Raw genomic sequence first — 25,252 nt, forward strand, 5'->3', positions numbered from 1 at the left:
AAATCACGAACTAGCCTAATACTCAAATAACATTAGCTCAAACCTTTGCGAGAGGTCAGTCGTTGTGCTATATACCGTTGAATAGGAAGTTTCATTCTGCGTTCAGTGGTATGTATCCGGTCTTTTTGAGATAAAAAGGAAGTTAGTGAGAACTGCAGAAAATTGACGGTCACTTTAAAAAATGCCATTTGCGAGACTCCTTCTTTTTGAAAGTTACGGATTGACTTCACGCAATAGAAAAGAAAAAATAAAATAAAATAAATATATATCCTATAAAACTGATAAAGTTATGCTATCATAAGGTTCTATTTTCGTTACGATCGGCCGGGTAGTTCCGAAGATATTCGCGTTTGAATAGCATTACGGTTGGGTCGGGATAGACCTCGTAATTAAGGTTCCCATAACCTTAATTTTTCCATTGTATACATCTTCACCAACCGCGAACTCAGTAACCAAGGTAATTCTCCGAAACTCAGTTCATGTGGTAGGAGAGGGAATACATTAGTATGTAGTATGGTAGTGCGGCAAAAGTTGTGTCGCCATGCAGACTTATTGCAAAGAACATACATCCTTACAATAGACCACTCACCCTGCAATCATCGGGAAGGTGTTGCAAGAGATGATGTCACCCTTCTGTATCCTGCGGGTGGTGACTGGGTTGTGGGCACCATCTGTGTTTATTCCAGACTGGAACCACACCCATACTGCAGAAATGAGGGAGGGTTGGTTTATACACAATAACAATAAACATCACATAATGAAGATAACAATTTCTTTGCAGATAACACGCCTTTAAGATGCTGCCTGTCAAGCAAGAAGACTGGTCCACATTCTCTTCCACTCTCATTATCTTGAAATCTTTGGCTGCAATGATTTATTGCTAAAGGTTTTCCCTGCTTTTGTACCATGATGTTACAGGATCTGTTCACTGATTCTGATACATATATTTATACATTTACTCATTCAGTCATCATCGAAGTTAGCTGTTGATTGATTGATGTGAAGGGATATGATACTTCTTGTGGAAAACAAACCCTCCACTGCCTACCCACCCGGCAATGAAATGTTTCATTCAGTGAAATAGATGTACAGTGAAATAGATGTACTTCATCCATCTTTTTTGTTGTCATTGTTGTTGTTATTATTATTATTATTATTATTATTATTATTATTATTATTATTATTATTATTATTATTATTATTATTATTATTACTATTATCATTTAATATTAATTAGCTAATCGTCACAGGAACACCCACTGTCCATAAGTTCACTGTCAGGGTAGAGTTCCGAAATGCGGCGCACCATGGCCTGCGTGCCAGCAAAAGCCACCTCGTACTCCGGCACTCCTTCGCCCAGTGCATCAACACACGCCCACGCGCCCAGGTCTGCTGTGGCTGTGCTGTTCTACAAAAAAATAAGAAAAAAAAGAAAAGAAAAAAAAAGGTTACCGTTAACTGGGGTAGCGAGAAGTGTGCGTCACTACAAACTGGAGGAAGGTATTGGAGGAAGGGCATTAGGTATTATTTGGTAATGAATTTATCAATTTAGCAATCGCAGAATATATTTGCCTCTGTAATCCTATGAGAAAATCTGAATAGGCAATGTGTGTGTGTGTGTGTGTGTGTGTGTGTGTGTGCGTAAATATATATATATATATATATATATATATATATATATATATATATATATATATATATATATATATATATATATATATATATATATATATATATATATATATATATATATATATATATATATATATATATATATTGTGTAAGGGAATAGATTAATTAATCTCCCTATGTTGGGATCTTGTTATTTTGTTCGAGGTTTCGGGATTATGAACATGTAACTTTTCGTGGCTTGGGGTTTCGTTTCGGGTCTCACACCCTGCTTCACCATCTTGCCTCGACTCTGGGCCGAGGCAAGATGATATATATATATATATATATATATATATATATATATATATATATATATATATATATATATATATATATATATATATATATATATATATATATCGGAGGGATGGTTCAATATTATTATTAGACAACACAGAGTAAAGGTGAAATGTGGTAACCTTGAGAACTGCGATTTCCTCTTTGCTCTTAATCATCCTCATCCTCATGACGGCCTGAGATACATCAGTGAGAGTGGCACCCTGGAGGTGGTGCTGTAGCTTGGCCCACCCCTCCACGCTCAGGTGGTCCTCCTCCACCCCCACCTTCCCCTTGGTTGTCCCGAGCTCCTCTGTCACAGCCCTGAAGTAGTTATCTTTCTTCCAGTCTGTGTAGATTATGTTGTCCTGGAAAAAGGAATGATGAAGAGATTTAAAGGATCGTCTTTATTTATTTATTTATTTATCTTTTAAACAGCCATATGACTCTAAAAATGTGTTATTAGTATGTTTGTACGTATAGCAATTTTCTGAAATTCTGGCCTATAGCTGTTCAATAGTGCCTTTATTCCAGATAAAAAGGATTTTTCAGCTGATAATTGTTAACGTAACATTTCGAGACATCGGCCGTCAAGGATTTTTTTCCCTCTACACTCTGTCACGTCACTCGCATTTGTTTGATTGACAGGAGATTTTCACTTTATATTTTCTAATTCATGTTCGCACTAGAGAACCAGATTAGACATCATGCTTCCTCTTTGGAAAGATATTCTTCACTCTCGAGTGATCTTGCCTGCGTCACTGTTATCTTACTTCTGCAGGACTGTGCTGAGCACTTGACTGTCTTAACTAATGTCTGGAGCTGTGACAGCGTGACTGATTTAAATATCTTGTGGTGAGTTATCTGTAGGCTCCAGATTTATCAGATCAAGTTGCTGATCCCGTATTTCCCGGACTGAGGCTGAGCTCGAGAGACATCATGTGGTGGTCATGGTACTGATGGTACTGGTAGTGGTGATGCACTGGCTTCTTCAAGAGAATACACTACAGAATGTCTGGATTTGATAAGAGGAAGTTTTTACGCCTTCCTTCCATGGTTGATTCAACTTTGTCTTGCAGCTTGTGTCTTCTTAAAGCTATTTCATGTATTCTTTGAGCAACGTTCCTTGTATATCATATATGGAAAACTTTTTGTCAGAACAGCTAGAGAAACCTGGAAAGATACCTCAGTCCTCATTCTCGAAAGACTGGGTGAGCATTGGCTGTGGTCTGCAGAGTAGGATTCTGGATTCTGCTCACTCTTCTTTTACGTGAGGAAAGGATTACAAGTTCTAAAATTCAAAAGGAAAACACCATGAAAGGCCGGTAGCCTTCATTTTATAGCTTTCTCGATAATGTCTAGCCCCCTCATGAAGGAACCTCATGAATCCAATAGGCTATTTTGCGGCACTTTTTTTTTCGCCCATTGTTTACCATGCCATGTACAGCTCGGAAATATGTCCCTCAGTGTTGGCCAGTTGCAGAAAATATAAGTTACGCACCTGGTCGACCACCATCCTAGTGAAGTGATTATGCCCAATTAGGAAAAAAGAGTAACTTTCCACTATTTCATGGGACGCCTTCATCAGTGTGCGTCAGAGTGCTGGGAAAGCCCCCTGAATTATCCGTGACTATATCATTACATTATCATATCATGATAAAATATGTTTGTTGTGTCATTGTCTGTATTATGTAGGTTTTTGTATGTAAATTCACTGAATTTGTGACCATGCTTCGCCGCTCGCTTTCGTTTACTGCACTTCGTTTCTAGATTGTGCGTGTTATTAGAGCATGAATATTGCACAAACCTCCATAATGCCCACCATTGCTTGAGGTACAGCATATACTAGATTTTAGCTTGCTTGTATAGTGTTGGTTGGTTGTAGTGAGCTTCCAGGGTGCTCATGAAGGTGCCAAGGGAACATGGTTATAACAAGGCTGCCGTATATTACAAAAATACTGGAGCTGCACAGAGCGCCAGCCGCCAGGGGGGAGTTTTCGGCACTAATCCGCCAGATATCGTCGCTACTGCATGCCCCCTAGTGACACGAGTTAAAATATTGTTATTGTAAATCCCATGTAATACAGATGCATAGAACATTGATCATTATGATACTTTAGAAATTCTGCATCGACTTTTTAATATCTTGTATGGATAATTTTGAGAGAAGTTGGTCAAAACAAAAATAATTTTCGTGATTATTCAGTAATACTGTTATCAATATTTTAAATACGGCACATTGCAAGCCTAAAATTTATTGATTTGGACAAAGGAGTAGATAAAAAAATAAGACTGTACTATACAGTATGACATAACATACTCAGTAACATCGTGATATATGGATATAGTTATTTTCGTAGGAATTTTAGCATCTCTTTCAGGAAACGAAGGACATGGCAAAGAAATCGAACACCAAAACAAACCTCTCAAGACTGCTCTGACGTAACGGGAGAGGAATACAGGAAGCCTCAGGTTCATGGAGTAGTGACATGGACACTGCAGCAGGAATTAACTGGTTGTCCAACTACGTGTTTGTTAATTTCAGCTAAGGCCATGGTTGGCATTAAACCCTCCCCCTTCCCGCCCTGCCCTCCGCCCCCCTCCCAAAAAAAAAAAAATAAATAAATACTTATAAAAATTTAGCTCGATATTACATTGATAATTAAGGTCTGTATATGTATATATACATATAAAATGTAAAAGTAGTCAAGTCTGACACATTCATTTCCTGTAAAGCACAATTTACACAAGCTTTGTAAAGTCAGACCAACCTATATCAGCATGACCTAAACAAGTGTGTATTCTTCATTAAAAAAAAATTGTCAAAATTTTTCAAGATCTAACTCCCCTTGTAATTTCTGGCACCTAGCCAAAATCATCTCCAATAACTTTGGTTCTTCATCTTTCCTTTCTTTATTTCATGAAACCTGATGGCACCACTGCCATCTCATGTATTTCTAAAGCTGAACTCTTCACTCAAACCTTTGCTAAAAACGGTATCTTGGATGATTCAGGGCTTGTTCATCCCTATTCACATTCTGATTACTTTAAGCTACCGATTAAAATCCTTCATTAGCTATATTTTCTTTTTTTTCATGCCCTCGCTAGCCTTAACCCTTAGAAAGCTTACAAACTTGATGGGGTCCCTCCCCATTGTTCTCCAGAACTGTGCCTTTGTGCTTGCACCTTGCCTAGTCAAACTCTTCCAACTCTGTCCATCAACATCTATCTTTCCTTCTTGCTGGAAGTTTGCTTAAATTCAGATTGTTCCTAAAAAGAATGACCATGCTAATCTCTCAAATTATCGCCCTATTGCTTTAATTTCATGCCTTTCTAAAGTTTTGAATCTATCCTCAAGAGGAAAATTCTTAAACATCTATCACTTCACAACCTTCTATCCGATCACCAGTATGGGTTCCGTAGAGGCAACTCTACTAGTGATCTTCTGGTTTTCCTTACTGAGTCTTGGTAATCCTCTTTTAGGGATTTTGGTGAAACTTTTGCTATTGCCTTAGGTGTATCAAGAGCTTTTAATAGAGTCTGGCACAAAACTTTGATTTCAAAATCCCCCCTCCTATGGCTTCTATCCTTCTCTCTGTAGCTTCATCTCAAGTTTCATTTCTTACCGTTCTATGGCTGCTGTGTCACTGCTCTTCTAATCTATTAACAGTGGTGTTTCTCATGGTTATGTTTCGTCACCCACTCTTCGTATTATTCCTTAATGATCTTCTAAACCAAACTTCTTGTCCTATCCACTCCTACGCTGATGATACCACCCTGCACTTTTCCACGTCTTTTTGTAGACATCCAACCCTTCAGGAAGTAAACATTTCACGCACGGAAACCACAAAATGCCTGACTTCTGAGCTTTCTAAAATTTATGATTGGGGCAAAGCAAACTTAGTATTGTTCAATGTCTCAAAAACTCAATTCCTCCATCTATTACTCGACATAACCTTCAAGACAATTATCCCCTCTTCTTCAATGACACTCAAGTGTTTCCCTCTTCTACACTCGACATCCTCAGTCTGCCCTTTACTTATAATCTAAAATGGAAACTCCACATCTCATCTCTAGTTAAAATAGCTTCTATGAAGTTAGGTGTTCTGAGTTGTCTCCACTAATTTTTCTCATCCCCCAGCTGCTAACTTTGTACAGTGGCCTTATCCGTCCATGTATGGAGTATACTTCCCATGTATGAGGGAAGTTCTATTCATACCGCTCTTTTAGACAGGGTGGAATCAAAAGCTTTTTGTCTTATTAACCTCTCCTATAACTGACTGTCTTCAGCCTCTCTCTCATCGCTCTTCTGATCTTGTTAACTGCATGCATCCCCTCCTCCCACGGCCTCGCTGCACAAGACTTTTGGAAAGTAACTGATCCTCTCGTAGATTGAATCTTGCTATTTTATTATTATTATTTTTATTATTATTATTATTATTATTATTATTATTATTATTATTATTATTATTATTATAATGAGTCAGTTTCGAGATATGTTTCCAATGTGACTGGGAGTTAATGGGTTTTGAGCCAGTATTGTGCAAAGTTTAGTGGGTATTGTAATATGTATCTTGGCAATTAATTGACCCTATTGTAGGTTGAATCCTGCTTCAATAAACGGAGCTGATACAAGAACGAGTTTGGTGTTCCAGGGAAACAGTGACATACCCTGAAAATTCGTTTTAGGTCCAGAAATATAAATGAATATCTCGAAAAGCACCGCAAAGGATCCACTAGTGGCGGGGTTTGAGGTCTCACTCGTCTGAATGAACCGCGAATGACCCTCATTGCACCGCAAGCCGCGCTATTTGTTTCTGGATAATTCTGGAAATAGCATTCAAAAGTATCGTGAAATATTCGGGAAATATTGGGACACAGTGACAGGAGCTAAGGGAACTACCAGCTCATAAGTAGAATTAAGACCCCTGGCCGGTTTCCTAAACGTCCTGTTCCCTGTTGGAATGCAGATTGTACAGTGGCTATTCGAGAAAAGCGTGCTGCCTTTTCTCGCCTTTGACTACATCGTGGGGACGTCCACTGCTTGCAGGATTTTCGACAAGCGCGCGTCAGTGCACGTCGCACCTTAAAGAGGGCTCTGCATGAGTCCTGGATGTGATCTCTTCCATCACAGTTCGCACTCCACTCACCGAAGATTTCAACAGAGTCCGCAAGATATCCTGGAAATATTCTGCACCTCCCCCACCTAACACAGCTGCCGACCTGTTTGCTGAGCACTTTGCTAGTGTCCTCAGAAAGGATCTTACTGTGCCTATGGCACATCATTGTCGACATTTGGAATCTGTTGGCGTCAATTTTGCCTTTCCTGGTGGAGGAGCTTATAATGCCCCATTTTCTTTGTCTGACCATGGCTTTGCCCCACTGCCATGATTCATCCCCGAGTTCCGATGACATTCCATATCCCTTTTTGCACCATATGTCCAAAGAAGCTTTTACCTTTTTACTTGACGTCTATAGTTGGGTTACCGGTGATTTTCCATCAAGGGGTGTTGCTGTAATTATCCCCATTCCAAAACCTGGAAAAGACGATCAGTTACCGACCAATTATCGTCCAATTTATTTAACCTCATGTATTTATAAGTTGCTGGAAAAGATGGTAAATGTCAGGGTTATGCGGTACTTGGAGACAGGGAATTACTTGTCGCCTGTTCAATATCGTTTTCGGAAAATGAGATCTACGTCTGATGCTCTTTTACTTTTCGAATTTTCTGTATGTGAAGCATTCATTGGTAAACAGCATCGTTACAATATTTATTTATTTTTTTTTATTTGGAGAAAGCATACAACCCAGCTTGGTGCCACGGTATTTTACTTAGTCTGTTCGAGTTCAGTCTCGTGGCCGACTCCCTACTTTTATACACCAGTTTTTGTCTCATTGGTTTTTATGGGTCTAGACTGGGGGCATTCTGTCTGAAGCTCATCCACTTGAAGATTGTGTGCCGCAAGGAAGTATACTCAGTGTCACACTCTTTGCTGTGGCTATAAACGGTGTCATTGGTGTGCTTCCAGAAGGAGTTCGTGGTAGCTTATATGTCGATGACTTGTCAATCTCCTTTTCTGCCGCTCGGATGCCTTTGAGAGGAAGTTACAGTTAGCAATTAACAGGATTTCTCATTGGGCTGCAACTCGGGGATTTAGTTTCTCGGCTTCGAAGACTGTAGCCATACATATTTGCTGCCTTCGTGGTGTTCACCCTGACCCAGATTTGTATCTTTACAATAAAAGAATCTCTTGTGTGGAGGAAACTCGTTTCCTAGGACTTATATTTGACAGACGCCTGACTTGGGTACCTCATTTTTGTTATATTAAGGCAGCTGTCACTCCTTAGAGTCTTGGTTCATAACTCTTGGGGTGCTGACAGACAAATCCTCCTCCTCTTGCACCGAACTCGTATTCTTTCTTGTTCGCCTGCTACTAAGGTTCGACTTTGTATGTTGGACTTGATGTACCATGCCAATGTTCGCTTGGCAACTGGTGCGTTCCGCTCGTCCCCAATTCCTAACTTACTGATAGATACTGGAGTCCCTCTGCTGGACTTGCGTCGCTAGTCCTTATTACTGAGGTGCTGGTATCATGTTCAAATTCTTTCTGACTGTTTCTTTTGTGTCAGTCTCCCGTAATTCACATTCCTATCTATATGTGTCTCACCTTAGTTTGGCAAAACCTTTTAGTGTTAGTGTTGCATCTGCTATGGTGGCATTAAATGTACCTTCCCGGTAGATTTCCTAGAGTTGTTTTTTTTTTTTTTTATGTAGGATGGACACTAGCCAAGGGCAACAAACATCCATTAAAAAAAAATGCCCAATGAAATGCCAGTCCCATAAAAGGGTCCAAAGCGGTAGTCAAAAATTGATGAATAAGTGTCTTGAAACCTCCCTCTTGAAGGAATTCAAGTCATAGGAAGGTGGAAATACAGAAGCAAGCAGGGGGTTCCAGAGTTTACCAGAGAAAAGGATGAATGATTGAGAATACTGGTTAACTCCTGCGTTAGAGAGGTGGAGAGAATACGGGTGAGAGAAAGAAGAAAGTCTTGTGCAATGAGGCCGCGGGAGGAGAGGAGGCATGCAGTCAGCAAGAACAGAAGAGCAGTCAGCATGAAAATAGCGGTAGAAGATAGATAGAGATGTAACACTGTGGCGGTGAGAGAGAGGCTGAAGACAGTCAGTTAGAGGAGAGGAGTTGATAAGACGAAAAGCTTTTGATTCCACCCTGTCTAGAAGAGCAGTATGAGTGGAACCTCCCCAAACATGTGAAGCATACTCCAAACATGGACGGATAAGGCTCTTGTACAAAGTTAGGAGATGGGGGAGTGAGAAAAAACTGGCGGAGACGTCTCAGAACACCTAACTTCATAAAAGCTGTTTTAGCTAGAGATGAGATGTGAAGTTTCCAGTTCAGATTATAAGTAAAGGACAGACCAAGGATATTCAGTGTAGAAGAGGGGGACAGTTGAGTGTCATTGAAGAAGAGGGGATAGTTGTCTGGAAGGTTGTGTCGAGTTGATAGATGGAGGAATTGAGTTTTTGAGGCATTGAACAATACCAAGTTTGCTCTGCCCCAATCAGAAATTTTAGAAAGATCAGAAGTCAAGCGTTCTGTGGCTTCCCTGCGTGAAATGTTTACCTCCTGAAGGTTTGGACGTATATGAAAAGACGTGGAAAAGTGCAGGGTGGTATCATCAGCGTAGGAGTGGATAGGACAAGAAGTTTGGTTTAGAAGAGCATTAATGAACAATAAGAAGAGAGTGGGTGACAGGACAGAACCCTGAGGAACACCACTGTTAATAGATTTAGGAGAAGAACAGTGACCGTCTACCACAGTAGCAATAGAACGGTCAGAAAGGAAACTTGAGATGAAGTTACAGAGAGAAGGATAGAAGACGTAGGAGGGTAGTTTGGAAATCAAAGCTTTGTGCCAGACTCTATCAAAAGCTTTTGATATGTCCAAGGCAACAGCAAAAATTTCACCAAAATCTCTAAAAGAGGATGACCAAGACTCAGTAAGGAAAGCCAGAAGATCACCAGTAGAGCGGCCTTGACGGAACCCATACTGGCGATCAGATAGAAGGCTGTGAAGTGATAGATATTTAAGAATCTTCCTGTTGAGGATAGATTCAAAAACTTTAGATAGGCAGGAAATTAAAGCAATAGGACGGTAGTTTGAGGGATTAGAACGGTCACCCTTTTTAAGAACAGGCTGAATGTAGGCAAACTTCCAGCAAGAAGGAAAGGTAGATGTTGACAGACAGAGCTGAAAGAATTTGACTAGGCAAGGTGCAAGCACGGAGGCACAGTTTCGAAGAACAATAGGAGGGACCCCATCAGGTCCATAAGCCTTCTGAGGGTTTAGGCCAACGAGGGCATGGAAAACATCATTGCAAAGAATTTTAATAGGTGGCATGAAGTAGTCAGAGGGTGGAAGAGAGGGAGGAACAAGACCAGAATCATCCAAGGTAGTGTTTTTAACAAAGGTTTGAGCGAAGAGTTCAGCTTTAGAAATAGATGTGATAGCAGTGGTGTCATCTGGTTGAAATAAAGGAGGAAAGAAGAAGAAGCAAAGTTATTGGAGATATTTTTGGCTAGATGCCAGAAGTCACGAGGGGAGTTAGATCTTGAAAGCTTTTGACACTTTTTGTTAATGAAGGAGTTTTTGGAGAACAGACTTGGCATGGTTCCGGGCAGAAATATAAAGTGCATGAGATTCTGGTGATGGAAGGCTTAAGTGTCTTTTGTGGGCCACCTCTCTATCATGTATAGCACGAGAACAAGCTGTGTTGAACCAAGGTTTGTTAGGTTTAGGTCAAGAAAAAGAGTGAGGAATGTACGCCTCCATGCCAGACACTATCATCTCTGTTATGCACTCAGCACACAAAGACGGGTCTCTGACACAGAAGCAGTAGTCATTCTAAGGAAAATCAGCAAAATATCTCCTCAGGTGCCCCCAACTAGCAGAAGCAAAACGCCAGAGGCACCTACGCTTAGGGGGATTCTGAGGAGGGATTGGAGTGATCGGACAAGATACAGATATGAGATTGTGATCGGAGGGGCCCAACGGAGAAGAGAGGGTGATAGCATAAGCAGAAGGATTAGAGGTCAGGAAAGAGGTCAAGAATGTTGGGCGTACCTCCAAGACGGTCAGGAATATGAGTGGGGTGTTGCACCAATTGCTCTAGGTCGTGGAGGATAGCAAAGTTGAAGGCTAATTCACCAGGATGTTCAGTGAAGGGAGAGGAAAGCCAAAGCTGGTGGTGAACATTGAAGTCTCCAAGAATGGAGATCTTTGCAAAAGGGAAGAGAGTGAGAATGTGTTCCACTTTGGAAGTTAAGTAGTCAAAGAATTTCTTATAGTCAGAGGAGTTAGGTGAGAGGTATACAGCACAGATGAATTTAGTTTGAGAGTGACTTTGTAGTCGTAGCCAGATAGTGGAAAACTCGGAAGATTCAAGAGCGTGGGCACGAGAGCAGGTTAAGTCGTTGCGCACATAAACGCAACATCCAGCTTTGGATCGAGAATGAGGATAGAGAAAGTAGGAGGGAACAGAAAAGGGGCTACTGTCAGTTGCCTCAGACACCTGAGTTTCAGTGAAAAAAAGAAAATGAGGTTTAGAAGGTTTAGAAGTTTTAGAAGGTTTAGAAGGTTTTCTACAGACTGAAAATTAAATCTTAGACCACGAATGTTGCAGAAGTTAATGAAGAAAAAGTTGAGGGGGGTGTCAACACACTTAGGGTCGTCATCAGAAGGGCAGTCCGAACTGTGGATATTTGTGATCCCCTCCCCAGATGGGGGCTCCGAGGCTGGTGTAGGAGTCACCATGAATTTTGAAATTTTGTAGTTTTGCTTGTAGTTTTGTATGGAGGAAGAGAGTTGTCTTTACAGGGCAGACTGTGACTGTCCCCTTGTGTTGTGAGACACAAAGAGAAACGTTCAGTGAGGTCACAGCTGGGTTTAATAAGTTCACAGCATTCCCTGATCCAGTGCTTTATACCTCACTTGGAGTAATTATCGTTTCGGTAGGTGTTTACTGTCTAACCCCTATACCACTTAAAAACTTCTATTATGTTCCTTCTCAAACTACGTCTTTCTAAAGAATGTAAATTTAACAGCTTCATTCTCGCCTTGTAAGAAATACTCCTCATCCCTTTATCCTTTTAGTCATTCTCCTTTGTACTGATTCTAGTAGACCTATATCCTTGTAATATGGGGACCAGAAGTGCACAGCGTAGTCTAGATGAGGTCTGATCAGCGCCAAATATAACTTTAATATTTCTTCGTGCCTTCTATTTTTAACACTGCTAAAAATTAAACCTAATACCCTATTTGCCCTGTTTCTGGCAAATTTACTAGCATCACTACTAATTCCACTATCCAAGTCATTGATATATATATATATATATATATATATATATATATATATATATATATATATATATATATATATATATATATATATATATATATATATATATATATATATATTAAAAACAAGAAAGGCCCTAATACTGATCCCCGTGGCACCCCACTAATTACACGCCCCATTCGGATTTAGAGCCGTTTATTACAACTCTTTGTCGCCTGTCGCTTAGCCATGACCATACCCAGCCTAACACTTTCCCATCTATCTCGTGTTCCTTAACCTTTCTCAGGAGCCTCTGGTGGGGTACCTTGTCAAACACTTTACCAAAGTCCAGATATAGGATGTCATAAGTATCACCATTATCTGCTGTCTCATAAACTTTGCTGTAAAAACTTAACATGCTCGTCAAGCAAGACTTCCCCTTAGTGAAGCCATGCTGTGACTGATTTATCAAGTTTTATTTCTTTAAATGCTCCCTAATGTTCTTCGCTACTACTAATTCCATTATTTTATCTCCTTTCTTAAAGATGGGTACTACATTAGCTTGCCTCCACATTACCAATACCTCACCTTACTCAAGTGATTTCCTAAAGACAGAAAGTAACGATTCACCAATAACCTCTGCATTCCTTAAGTAATCTGGGATATATTTCATCTTTCCTTGAGTAGTCACACCCTAACTCGGTGGCGGTACAAAGAAATCTGTCCCTATGGGCTTCGATCCTGCTGTCCCTCGGCGCCTCATGCCTGCGCGTCTTACACTTAGGTCAGCAATAGTTTCCAGGTGACTCATTCCGCTAGGGAGATCCCTCTGTGTCTTATCTATCTTGCGCGTCATGTCATCAACTTTACCACGTAAACACAACGCTCACTACCTCTCTGCAACTAAGCTCTCCACAGCTAGTTCTTCTCACGCATCTTCACTACTGCAATTAACTACTATTATGAATTCAGTTTCCTTAATCTCTACTCTAATTAACTTAGTTTCCTTAATGATACCCATGCTTCATATACTAGTTCACTTTAACTCTCATAACACAGATCATATTATTTAGCATACGCTTACTCAACAACAACTTCTTTCACCCGCTCGGCGGTCTTTCAACCACTCGGCGGTAACAATATAATATATATATATATATATATATATATATATATATATATATATATATATATATATATATATATATATATATATATATATATATATATATATATATATATATATATATATATATATATATATATATATATATATACTTCTCTTCTGTCCTGTATATACTGTTTTAACTTAACAGTCATCCATTTAGGGTTATTTTTCTGTGGTCTTACTGCTCTATACGGTATGTTTGCTAACTATCCTGTATGCAGCTTATCTACGAAATATTTATACAGTTCTTCTACATTTACTTTCCCTAATCCTTTCATCTCGGCCCCTTCCGTCCTCCCCACTCCCTCATCTACTCGCCTTGACCTCACCTCTCCCATCTCAGCATGACCTAACCCTCCCATATCTCCCCCTCTCTCCCTCCTCCGACTCTTCCGGACACTTCCTCCTCTTGCCCTACGCCCTCACACCTCACCTCACCTCCTTTATCCTGCCTTATCTCCCTCAACTCCGTCCTGGACCTTACCTCCCCCTTCGTCCGTTGCCAGTCAACTCCTTGGAGGTACCTTTTTAATCCTTCAAAATCTCCCCTCCTAAAGTCAGGTATTTTACTAGCGTTTTTGCTTCTAAAAGTTTCCTTCTATTTTAATTTGTACCTATTTCCCAATGGTCACTGACACCTAGCTGTCCTCCAACCTCTACCTGCATGAGTGCTTCCTCCCTGTTAGTTAGAATTAAATCTAGAATATTGTTCCCTCTTGTGGGTTCTATGATTAATTGTTTTAAAAAATTATCCTGAATTATCTTAAGAAATTCCTCTGCTCCACTGTTTCCTGCCATAGTGCGGTGTTAATTTCCTTTGTACTGTTCGGTGGCCTGTACACCAATCCCAGTACTACTGACTGTGATTTTTCCTTAATATCTACCCATATCGAGTCTGTTTTGCTATCTGTTTTAATTCTACTATTAATACGACATTTAAACGTGTTCCTAACATACAGCGCGACGCCTTCCCCTCTCCTGTTTTCCCTGTCTTTATAGAGCAGACGTCGTGAACTAGCGTCTCGCATTGAGAGTGATTTCCTGTCTACAGGAGTTTAATTGCCCACCAACATGTGAGTGTCTTGACTACAACATACCCAGTATAACATATATGTCCTGTTATATGTAAGTGTGTGCAGTAGCATAACTCTGTAGTGTTTCTCTATAAGGATGAGACTGGACGTACCAATGTACCTTCTGTCTTTAGATGAATAACTTTGTGTAGTAACGTAAACCCATAATCTTATTCTGTAAGGCTGAGACTGTTAACTTACCAATATATATTTGTCTTTATGAGAACTTGTTCATATTCCTAGGTGTTGACCGATTCAATCAAGTCTCATTATCCTGCACTGACCGCCCCATGAAAGTAGCGATAACAATTAAATTAATCTAGCTTAACCGAAGGGCTATATCCCCTTTGATCCACCATAACCTAATCTAACCTAACCTAACGAGGGATTGCGGGCCCGTCGGTGCCCAGTAATTAATAACCAAACCATGAATAGTAAAAAAAATAAATAAAAAAAATTAGTGTTCCGTTGGTTGGCACTCCATTTGCCGTCATCTTCCCCGTCTGCCCTTCCTCCTGCAAGCTACAGGAACTGTGGTATCTCCTCCCTAAACACTGTTTTCACCTAAAAAAGCACAGGGAATTTCGTATATTTTCGTAATATCGGGCAATTTTTGCAAAGTAGCAATGAACACGTACAGCCAGTGTACGTAGACATCTTCCTTTGACTGATTAAAAAATCCTCCTTTTAACACGAAAGAAAGCGTTTATGCCTAACTGAATTAATTAAGCTAATCTTTTTTTCATTATTATTATTATTGGCCCGCGGCATTGTCTCAAAAATCTAGTCAGCATGACATATTTCCTGCCGGCGCATAGATGTTGCTAAACGCACATACGAACACACACCTGCAAGGTGACACTTGGCGACATTACTTAATTAAGGCGAGTGAATGTGCTGATCCTGTCTATAGCAGCTCCCAGAAACGGGTTGAAATTCTGAAAAATTACTGGTAGTAATATAGAGAATTTGTAGTCTATACATACGAGGTTCGAAATACTTGGAATGAAAGGATCGAGCCAATAAGACAGGTAAGAATTGCTACTACCAAACGGGTGAATTTCTTTAAATATATATATATATATATATATATATATATATATATATATATATATATATATATATATATATATATATATATATATATATATATATATATATATATATATATATATATATATATATATATATATATATATATATATATATCTTTTATTTAAATTGTAGCAACTAATGTAAAGGTATATAATGGCAGTGCAATATGAGAATATCAAATTAACCTTGCTGTTATCATGGTTGGTCAGTAACATGGAGGAACACTGTAGTCAAATCACTAAAATAAGGAAAGGGGTTGTGTTCATAACCGACCTCAACCGAATCGTCATTACAGACACGTGATGATGAGGGTATTATTTTTCATCATAATGCTCGAGAAAACCGAGTATTAAATCTTTCCTTTAGGTAATGAATTTTGGTAAAATTAGTCAATAAATTTATGTCACAGATCCCAAATTTCGAAGATATTGTTTCCTATCCACACGCAATTTTCTTAGCTTATATTTCATGAAGAAATGTGTTGGTGCCTTAGATTGTGAGAGTCAGTTCATTGCGTGCACGTCAGTTTGTGAGAATGTCAGGCTCACTGAAAGGAATAATTATGTTGTCACCATATCATATAAATATTAAGGAATTGCTTGCATTACTACATTCTGAAACTATACCTTACTGATTTTACATCACACATGGGTATACTGCAAGCCTTACGTGCCTGTGGAGAGCGTCGCCAGGGCTGCCCGCCGTCAATCAGTGCTGATATAGTGACGTGCTTTTCAGGTGTTACCAGCAATCCGTAAGGTCGTCCGAAGGCGCAGTAGGTGAACCCTCCTGTAGGTGGCACAAGGGCAAACGTAAACTACTCACTAAAAGTTGTGAGACCAGCCGGTCTTAAGACGTAAATACTGATTATATTGGTAAATCACATCCTTAGCAGCTTGGAGTTCTTGCGATCTGTGAGTCAGGGGAGGTTAGTCGTGACATTAGGTTTAAACAGTCCCTAAACAGTTTGCAACTGGAAGACTGTCACAAGGTAGGCAATCATTACGAAACGCTTTCGAGACTTGTTACATGGCAGTTCTTCACAATGATGTTTTCCATGCCCTTGCTGGCCTAAACCCTCGGAAGGCTTATGGACCTGATGGGGTCCCTCCTATTGTTATCTGAAACTGTGCCTCCGTGCTTGCACCTTGCCCAGTCAAAGTCTTTCAGCTGTCTGTCAACATCTATCTTTCCTTTCTGGAAGTTTGCCTACATTCAGCCTGTTCCTAAAAAGGGTGACCGTTCTAATCCTTCAAACTACCGTCCTATTGCTTTAATTTCCTGCCTATCTAAAGTTTTTGAATCTATCCTCAACAGGAAGATTCTTAAACATCTATCACTTCACAACCTTCTATCTGATCGCCAGTATGGGTTCCGTCAAGGCCGCTCTACTGGTGATCTTCTGGCTTTCCTTACTGAGTCTTGGTCATTCTCTTTTCGAGATTTTTGTGAAACTTTTGCTGTTGCCTTGGACATATCAAAAGCTTTTGATAGAGTCTGGCACAAAGCTTTGATTTCCAAACTACCGTCCTACGGCTTCTATCCTTTTCTCTGTAACTTTATCTCAAGTTTTCTTTCTGACCGTTCAATTGCTGCTGTGGTAGATGGTCACAGTTCTTCTCCTAAATCTATTGACAGTGGTGTTCCTCAGGGTTCTGTCCTGTCACCCACTCTCTTCTTGTTATTCATTAATGATCTTCTCAACCAAACTTCTTGTCCTATCCACTCCTATGTTGATGATACCACCCTGCACTTTTCCACGTCTTTTCATAGACGTCCAACCCTTCAGGAGGTAAACATTTCACGCAGGGTAGCCACATAACGCTCGACTTCTGACCTTTCTAAAATTTCTGATTGGGGCAGAGCAAACTTGGTATTGTTCAATGCCTCAAAAACTCAATTCCTCCATCCATCAACTCGACACAACCTTCCAGACAACTATCTCCTCTTCTTCAATGACACTCAACTGTCCCCCTCTTCTACACTGTACATCCTCGGTCTGTCCTTTACTTATAATCTGAACTGGAAACTTCATATCTCATCTCTAGCTAAAACAGCTTCTATGAAGTTAGGTGTTCTGAGACGTCTCTGCCAGTTTTTCTCACCCCCCCCCCCCAGCTGCTAACTCTGTTTCAGGGCTTTATCCGTCCATGTATGGAGAATGCTACACATGTCTGGAGGGGTTCCACTCATACTGCTCTTCTGCTCTTCTAGACAGGGTGGAATCAACAGCTTTTCGTCTCATCAATTCCTCTCCTCTAACTGACTGTCTTCAGCCTCTCTCTCACCGCCGCAATGTTACATCTCTAGATATCTTCTGCCTCTATCTTTATGCTAACTACTCTTCTGATCTTGCTAACTGCATGCCTCCCCTCCTCCCGCTGCACAAGACTTTCTTCTTTCTCCTCCTCGCTGCACAAGACTTTCTTCTTTCTCTCACCTCTATTCTGTCCACCTCTCTAATGCAAGAGTTAACCAGTATTCTTAATCATTCATTCCTTTCTCTGGTAAACTCTGGAACTCCCTGCCTGCTTCTGTATTTCCGCCTTCCAATGACTTGAATTTCTTCAAGAGGGTGGTTTCAAGACACTTATCCATTAATTTTTGACTACTGCTTTGGCCCTTTTATGGGATGGACATTTCAGTGGGCATATTTTTTTTTTTTTTATTGAATTTTTGTTGCCCTTGGCCAGCGTCCCTCCTACATAAAAAAAAAAAAAAAAGTTCGGAGGTTGGATGCCAGTTCTAGAAAAGGTTCCAAAGCGGTAGTCAAAAACTGAAGGATAGTCTAAAATTGAAGGATGTGTCTGAAAACCTCCCTCTTGAAGGAATTCAAGTCATAGGAAGGTGGAAATACAGAAGCAGGCACGGAGTTCCAGAGTTTACCAGAGAAAGGGATGAATGATTGAGAATACTGGTTAACTCTTGTATTAGAGAGGTGGACAGAATAGAGGGTGAGAGAAACAAGAAAGTCTTGTGCAGCGAGGCCGCGGGAGGACGGGAGGCATGCAGTTAGCAGGATCAGAAGAGCAGTTAGTATGAAAATAGCGGAAGAAGATATCTAGAGATGTAACATTGCGGCGGTGAGAGAGAGAGGCTGAAGACACTCAGTTAGAGGAGAGGAGTTGATGAGACGAAAAGCTGTTGATTCCACCCTGTCTAGAAGAGCGGTGGAAACCTTCCCCCCCAGACATGTGAAGCATACAGAGTTAGCAGCTGGGAGGAGTGAGAAAAACTGTTGGAGACGTTTCAGAACACCTAACTTCATAGAAGGTGTTTTAGCTAGAGATGAGATGTGAAGTTTCCAGTTCAGATTATAAGTAAGGGACAGACCGAGGATGTTCAGTGTAGAAGAGGGGGAAAGTTGAGTGTTATTGAAGAAGAGGGGATAGTTGTCTGGAAGGTTGTGTAGAGTTGATAGATGGAGGAATTGAGTTTTTGAGGCATTGAACAGTGCCAAGTTTGCTCTGCCCCAATCAGAAATTTTAGAAGGATCAGAAGTCAGGCATTTTGTGGCTTCCCTGCATGAAATGTTTACTTCCTGAAGTGTTTGGGCCTTCTTCATGAGAAGTTTCCTTACCTCTTGTAAGAAAAGAAAAATGGCAATAAACACTTGTCAGACTAATGGAAACCGCATCAGTATTTACAAAAAAAAAAAAGAGTTTCATCAAGAAATTAAGGAAATGGAGCTTACCAAAAATATATAAACTCCTAATAGTGTCAGGTATATATGGCATCCATGCATTGGGGTCTCTACCCGGCTTAGCTCGTAGCCTACGTTGTGATTCACGCACCTGTGTAATAATTGACGTTGTGGATGGAAGTGAAGAGGCAGGCAGCTAGACCCTCTTGCTCCATGTGGTGACGCAGGCGATTCACTCGTCCCTCCACCTCCTCGGCGCTGAACAGTCCTGGGCTTTGCTGTTGGGAGTGTAAGGGCATGGCAAACCTAACAAGCGAGAGAGCATATTTGTGGATGTTAGGTTTTCATTGCTGCAAGGTAACGATTGTGCCTCATTTTCATGGTTTTAGGGATTCAGTTCTTAGCCACTTATTACGATGGCTAACTGAGAGATTGTCTTGGACAACAAAACAACGTACAGTGGTACCTTCACTTACGAGTGCCCCAACTTACGATACGAGATATGAGATATGAGATACGAGCTGCTGCTTGGACGATTTTTTGCTCTGAGTTGTAAGCCAAAATTTGAGATACCAGCGAGCGTCAGATAATCAGCAGCAAGTTGCCACTTGGCACAGCGAGCACCACAACAATTGCCCAGCATTCCTTATCTCACTCGTTCGCTTCATTTACGTGTTTTTATAACAACATTTGTTATTTATAAGTAGATTTTTTATTCATTAAACGCTCGATATAACGAATATATATGAAGAAAGAGAGAGAGAGAGAGAGAGAGAGAGAGAGAGAGAGAGAGAGAGAGAGATGAATTGTGGCTGTGTGACGGCCAGTGGGTGACTTTGACAGTGGTCGGTGGCACAGTGCTCTCTCTCTCTCTCTCTCTCTCTCTCTCTCTCTCTCTCTCTCTCTCTCAGATAAGTTAACACACACACACACACACACACACACACACACACACAGAGAGAGAGAGAGAGAGAGAGAGAGAGAGAGAGAGAGAGAGAGAAATGGGAGAAGGGGGGAGTTCTGCGTCATCGGCCATTGTCAAGGTCACTCACTGAATGTCACAACTACAATTCATCTCTCAAACTGTCAGCCAACCCTCCCGTGTTTTAAGACCTAGGATATTCCTAAAATAAAGCAAGCATTCGATAATTTTAAAATGTGCCGTAATTTGCGAACTTTTCGTAAAATAAAATGAGTGTTCAATAGCTTCAGAGGGGTCGTTATACACGAAGTTCAGTAAACATAGGTTCGCTGTATAGACAGTTTACTATATTCAAAAACGTGTAACAAAGAAATCGGGATGGTTCTTCAGGGGCTGGAGTGGATTAATGACATTTCAGTTCATTTTAATGGTGAAAATTTACTTTGACATAAGAACAAATTAAAGTTACGAGCTCTGTTACAGAACGAATTAAACTCTAAAGTTAAGGTACCACTTTATTCTTAAAGGTGCTCCGATGAAGGTAGAGTGGAGGGACACTGACGATCGCTACAATATAATGAGTGGTTATGAGAAAGATGTGGGAAAACAGGGACGTTAGCACGATGCATGGGTTGGCCACACCTTTATTGGGTCCCTACGATGTATATCACTGATGTATCACAAGAATGTACATGCAAAATTCTCTCTCTCTCTCTCTCTCTCTCTCTCTCTCTCTCTCTCTCACCTTTACTCCGTTGGGCATTCGCATCGTGGCGGTATCTCTGAAGGTATCCACATCATTGCTGGACACGCACCTGCTACACCTCTGCCACGCCGCTGCCGTCGCCGCTACAACGCCGCGGGCACGCTCGCTCACCCCCGAACATCTGCTCACGCCCGCTAGCATTTTTTCTTAAAGCGCGAGGAAGATGGTCTTGAAGCAATCTCTCTCTCTCTCTCTCTCTCTCTCTCTCTCTCTCTCTCTCTCTCTCTCTCTCTCTCTCTCTCTCTCTCTCTCTCTCACACTCGTTGTAGGTCACAGCCTGTCTTGAGAATAATTCATCTCTACCTTTCCTGGATGTTTTAATCACCCGTTATGGCAACAAGCTGTCCATATCAGTGTATCGTAAACCAACGTTTACGGGTCTTGGTATACAATATGTATCTTTAATTTTACAGCTGTTTAATGTTTATAGTGTGTCCTCAAAATTGGGCTAACTTTGATAAAGAAATTAAGTTTCTCAAGTAGTTTTTCCATGATAACGGTTTTCCTATGAACGTTATAGAAGATACAATATTTAAGTTCTTAACAAATAAATTTAGTTCTCAAACTTCTTCACATATGCAAGAGGTAACAAATAAACATTATGTTAAGTTGCCCTTTTATGGACATTTAAGCTATTCGATTAGGAAACAACTGGGACAGTTGCTTAAAACTCACCTCCCTGACTACAATTCATATTTATTTTTACAAATTCGTTAACAAATCCTTCAAATACAAAGATGTCATCCTCACTTGTCTTACCTCTAATATGATTTATGATTTCATGTATTCTGTCTGTAAAGTTCGATATATTGGTGAGATTAGACATAACCTTACACATAGAATTGCTGAACATAAAGGTATTTCTTCCCGAACTAATAATAATCTAGCTTTTCCATCGTTTTTAGCAATACGTTCCCATTCACATGAACATGATCATTCCTTTTGTGACAAAGATTTCAGAATATTAAACAAGACAGAGTCCAATATGGACACAAAATTATTAGAGGCTATGTATAATAAGCACATAGATTCAAAATTGAATAATAACCTAACATCGATTCGGCTGCATATTGTAACCCAATGTTTCAGAGTTCCGTTCCGAAGCCATTATCATAGACTTAGAAACCCAACTATTTCAGTCCCTCTCTCACTGCCATACAAGGTAAGGTATGTTTGGATACTTATTTTTTTCTGTTGATTCAGTTTGTAGTCTTGGTGTTTGTGGTATTTTGTTTTTTTGTGTGCAGTGCCACTGGATGTGAATTTTATACAAGTTTTACTTAGTGTTTTATTGTTTTTTTTTTTTTTTTTTTTTGCCTAAAGATGCCTGCAGAAAGAGGCAAGACGTAGCAATTGACAAAAGAATAAAGTTGAAAAAAAATTCGGAGTTTTCCTGCAAAACAAGCTGTCAAGAAGACCTTTACAGCATATATATATATATATATATATATATATATATATATATATATATATATATATATATATATATATATATATATATATATATATATATATATATATATATATATATATATATATATATATATATATATATATATATATATATATGCTGTAAAGGTCTTCTTGACAGCTTGTTTTGCAGGGAAACTCCGAATTTTTTTTCAACTTTATTCTTTTGTCAATTGCTACGTCTATATATATATATATATATATATATATATATATATATATATATATATATATATATATATATATATATATATATATATATATATATATATATATATATTTATTTATTTATTTATTTTTATTTTATTTTTATTTTATTTATTTTTTTTTTTCTATGTAGGAAGGACACTGGCCAAAGGCAACAAAAATCCAATAAAAAAATATGCCCACTGAAATGCCAATCCCATAAAAGGGTCAAAGTAGTGGTCAAAAATTGATGAATAATTGTCTTGAAACCTCTCTCTTGAAGGAATTCAAGTTATAGCAAGGTGGAAATACAGAAGCAGGCAGGGAGTTCCAAAGTTTACCAGGGAAAGGGATGAATGATTGAGAATACTGGTTAACTCTTGCGTTAGAGAAGTGGACAGAATAGGGGTGAGAGAAAGAAGAATGTCTTGTGCAGCGAGGCCGCAGGAGGAGGGGAGGCATGCAGTTAGCAAGATCAGAAGAGCAGTTAGCATGAAAATAGCGGTAGAAGATAGCTAGATATGCAACACTGCGGTGGTGAGAGAGAGGCTAAAGACAGTCAGTTAGAGGAGAGAAGTTGATGAGACGAAAAGCTTTTGACTCCACCCTGTCTAGAAGAGAAGTATGAGTGGAACCACCCCAGACATGTGAAGCATACTCCATACATGGACGGATAAGGCCCTTGTACAGAGTTAGCAGCTGGGGGAGTGAGAAAAACTGGCTGAGACGTCTCAGAACACCTAACTTTATAGAAGCTGTTTTAGCTAGAGATAAGATGGGAAGTTTCCAGTTCAGATTATAAGTAAAGGACAGACCGAGGATGTTCAGTGTAGAAGAGGGGGATAGTTGAGTGTCATTGAAGAAGAGGGGATAGTTGTCTGGAAGGTTGTGTCGAGTTGATAGATGGAGGTATTGAGTTTTTGAGGCATTGAACAATACCAAGTTTGCTCTGCCCCAATCAGAAATTTTAGAAAGATCAGAAGTCAAGCGTTCTGTGGCTTCCCTGCGTGAAATGTTTACCTCCTGAAGATTTGGACGTCTATGAAAAGACGTGGAAAAGTGCAGGGTGGTATCATCAGCGTAGGAGTGGATAGGACAAGAAGTTTGGTTTAGAAGATCATTAATGAATAATAATAAGAGAGTGGGTGACAGGACAACCCTGAGGAACACCACTGTTAATAGATTTAGGAGAAGAATAGTGACCGTCTACCACAGCAGCAATAGAACAGTCAGAAAGGAAGGAAACTTGAGATGAAGTTACAGAGAGAAGGATAGAAGCTTTGGAAATCAAAGCTTTGTGTCAGACTCTATCAAAAGCTTTTGATATGTCCAAGGCAACAGCAAAAGTTTCACCAAAATCTCTAAAAGAGGATGACCAAGACTCAGTAAGGAAAGCCAGAAGATCACCAGTAGAGCGGCCTTGACGGAACCCATACTGGCGATCAGATAGAAGGTTGTGAAGTGATAGATGTTTAAGAATCTTCCTGTTGAGGATAGATTCAAAAACTTTAGATAGGCAGGAAATTATAGCAATAGGACGGTAGTTTGAGGGATTAGAACGGTCACCCTTTTTAGGAACAGGTTGAATGTAGGCAAACTTCCAGCAGGAAGGAATGGTAGATGTTGACAGACAGAGCTGAAAGAGTTTGACTAAACAAGGTGCAAGCACGGAGGCACAGTTTCGGAGAACAATAGGAGGGACTCCATCAGGTCCATAAGCCTTCCGAGGATTTAGGCCAGCGAGGGCATGGAAAACATCATTGCGAAGAATTTTAATATGTGGCATGAAGAGGGAGAGGGAGGAACAAGCCCAGAATCGTCCAAGGTAGGGTTTTTAGCAAAGGTTTGAGCGAAGAGTTCAGCTTTAGAAATAGATGTGATAGCAGTGGTGCCATCTGGTTAAAATAGAGGAGGGAAAGAAGAAGAAGCAAAGTTATTGGAGATATTTTTGGCTTGATGCCAGAAGTCACGAGGGGAGTTAGATTTTGAAAGGTTTTGACATTTTCTGTTAATGAAGGAGTTTTTGGCTAGTTGGAGAACAGACTTGGCATGGTTCCAGGCAGAAATATAAAGTGCATGAGATTCTGGTGATGGAAGGCTTAAGTACCTTTTGTGGGCCACCTTCCTATCATGTATAGCACGAGAACAAGCTGTCTTAAACCAAGGTTTAGAAGGTTTAGGACGAGAAAATGAGTGAGGAATGTACGCCTCTATGCAAGACACTATCACCTCTGTTATGCGCTCAGCACACAAAGACGGATCTCTGACACAGAAGCAGTAGTCATTCCAAGGAAAATCAGCAAAATACCTCCTCAGGTCCCACCAACTAGCAGAGGCAAAACGCCAGAGGCACCTTCGCTTAGGGGGATCCTGAGGAGGGTTTGGAGCGATAGGACAAGATAAAGATATGAGATTGTGATCGGAGGAGCCCAACTGAGAAGAAAGGGTGACAGCATAAGCAGATATATATATATATATATATATATATATATATATATATATATATATATATATATATATATATATATATATATATATATATATATATATATATATATATATATATATATATATATATATATATATATATATATATATATATATATATATATATATATATATATA

General features: G+C 39.8%; 1 protein-coding gene across 3 annotated transcripts in view; it reads right to left on the reverse strand.

Moving 5' to 3' along the window:
* The window catches only part of LOC135091481 (creatinase-like), a 40,997-nt gene that overhangs the window by 14,711 nt on the left and 1,034 nt on the right, over positions 1 to 25,252 (reverse strand). For all 3 annotated transcript variants that reach the window (XM_063989152.1, XM_063989151.1, XM_063989150.1), the window contains exons 2-7: positions 20,951 to 21,117; positions 19,435 to 19,561; positions 16,314 to 16,429; positions 2,091 to 2,315; positions 1,261 to 1,408; positions 590 to 704 (exon numbers count right to left, since the gene is read on the reverse strand). In XM_063989152.1, coding sequence (XP_063845222.1) covers positions 590 to 704; positions 1,261 to 1,408; positions 2,091 to 2,315; positions 16,314 to 16,429; positions 19,435 to 19,561; positions 20,951 to 21,112 — 893 coding nt within the window. In that variant the 5' untranslated portion in view covers positions 21,113 to 21,117. The remainder of the gene's footprint in view (positions 1 to 589; positions 705 to 1,260; positions 1,409 to 2,090; positions 2,316 to 16,313; positions 16,430 to 19,434; positions 19,562 to 20,950; positions 21,118 to 25,252) is intronic.

The sequence above is a fragment of the Scylla paramamosain genome, chromosome 37 (genome assembly GCF_035594125.1).
Source record: "Scylla paramamosain isolate STU-SP2022 chromosome 37, ASM3559412v1, whole genome shotgun sequence".
In the NCBI taxonomy this organism is placed as follows: Eukaryota; Metazoa; Arthropoda; class Malacostraca; order Decapoda; family Portunidae; genus Scylla; species Scylla paramamosain.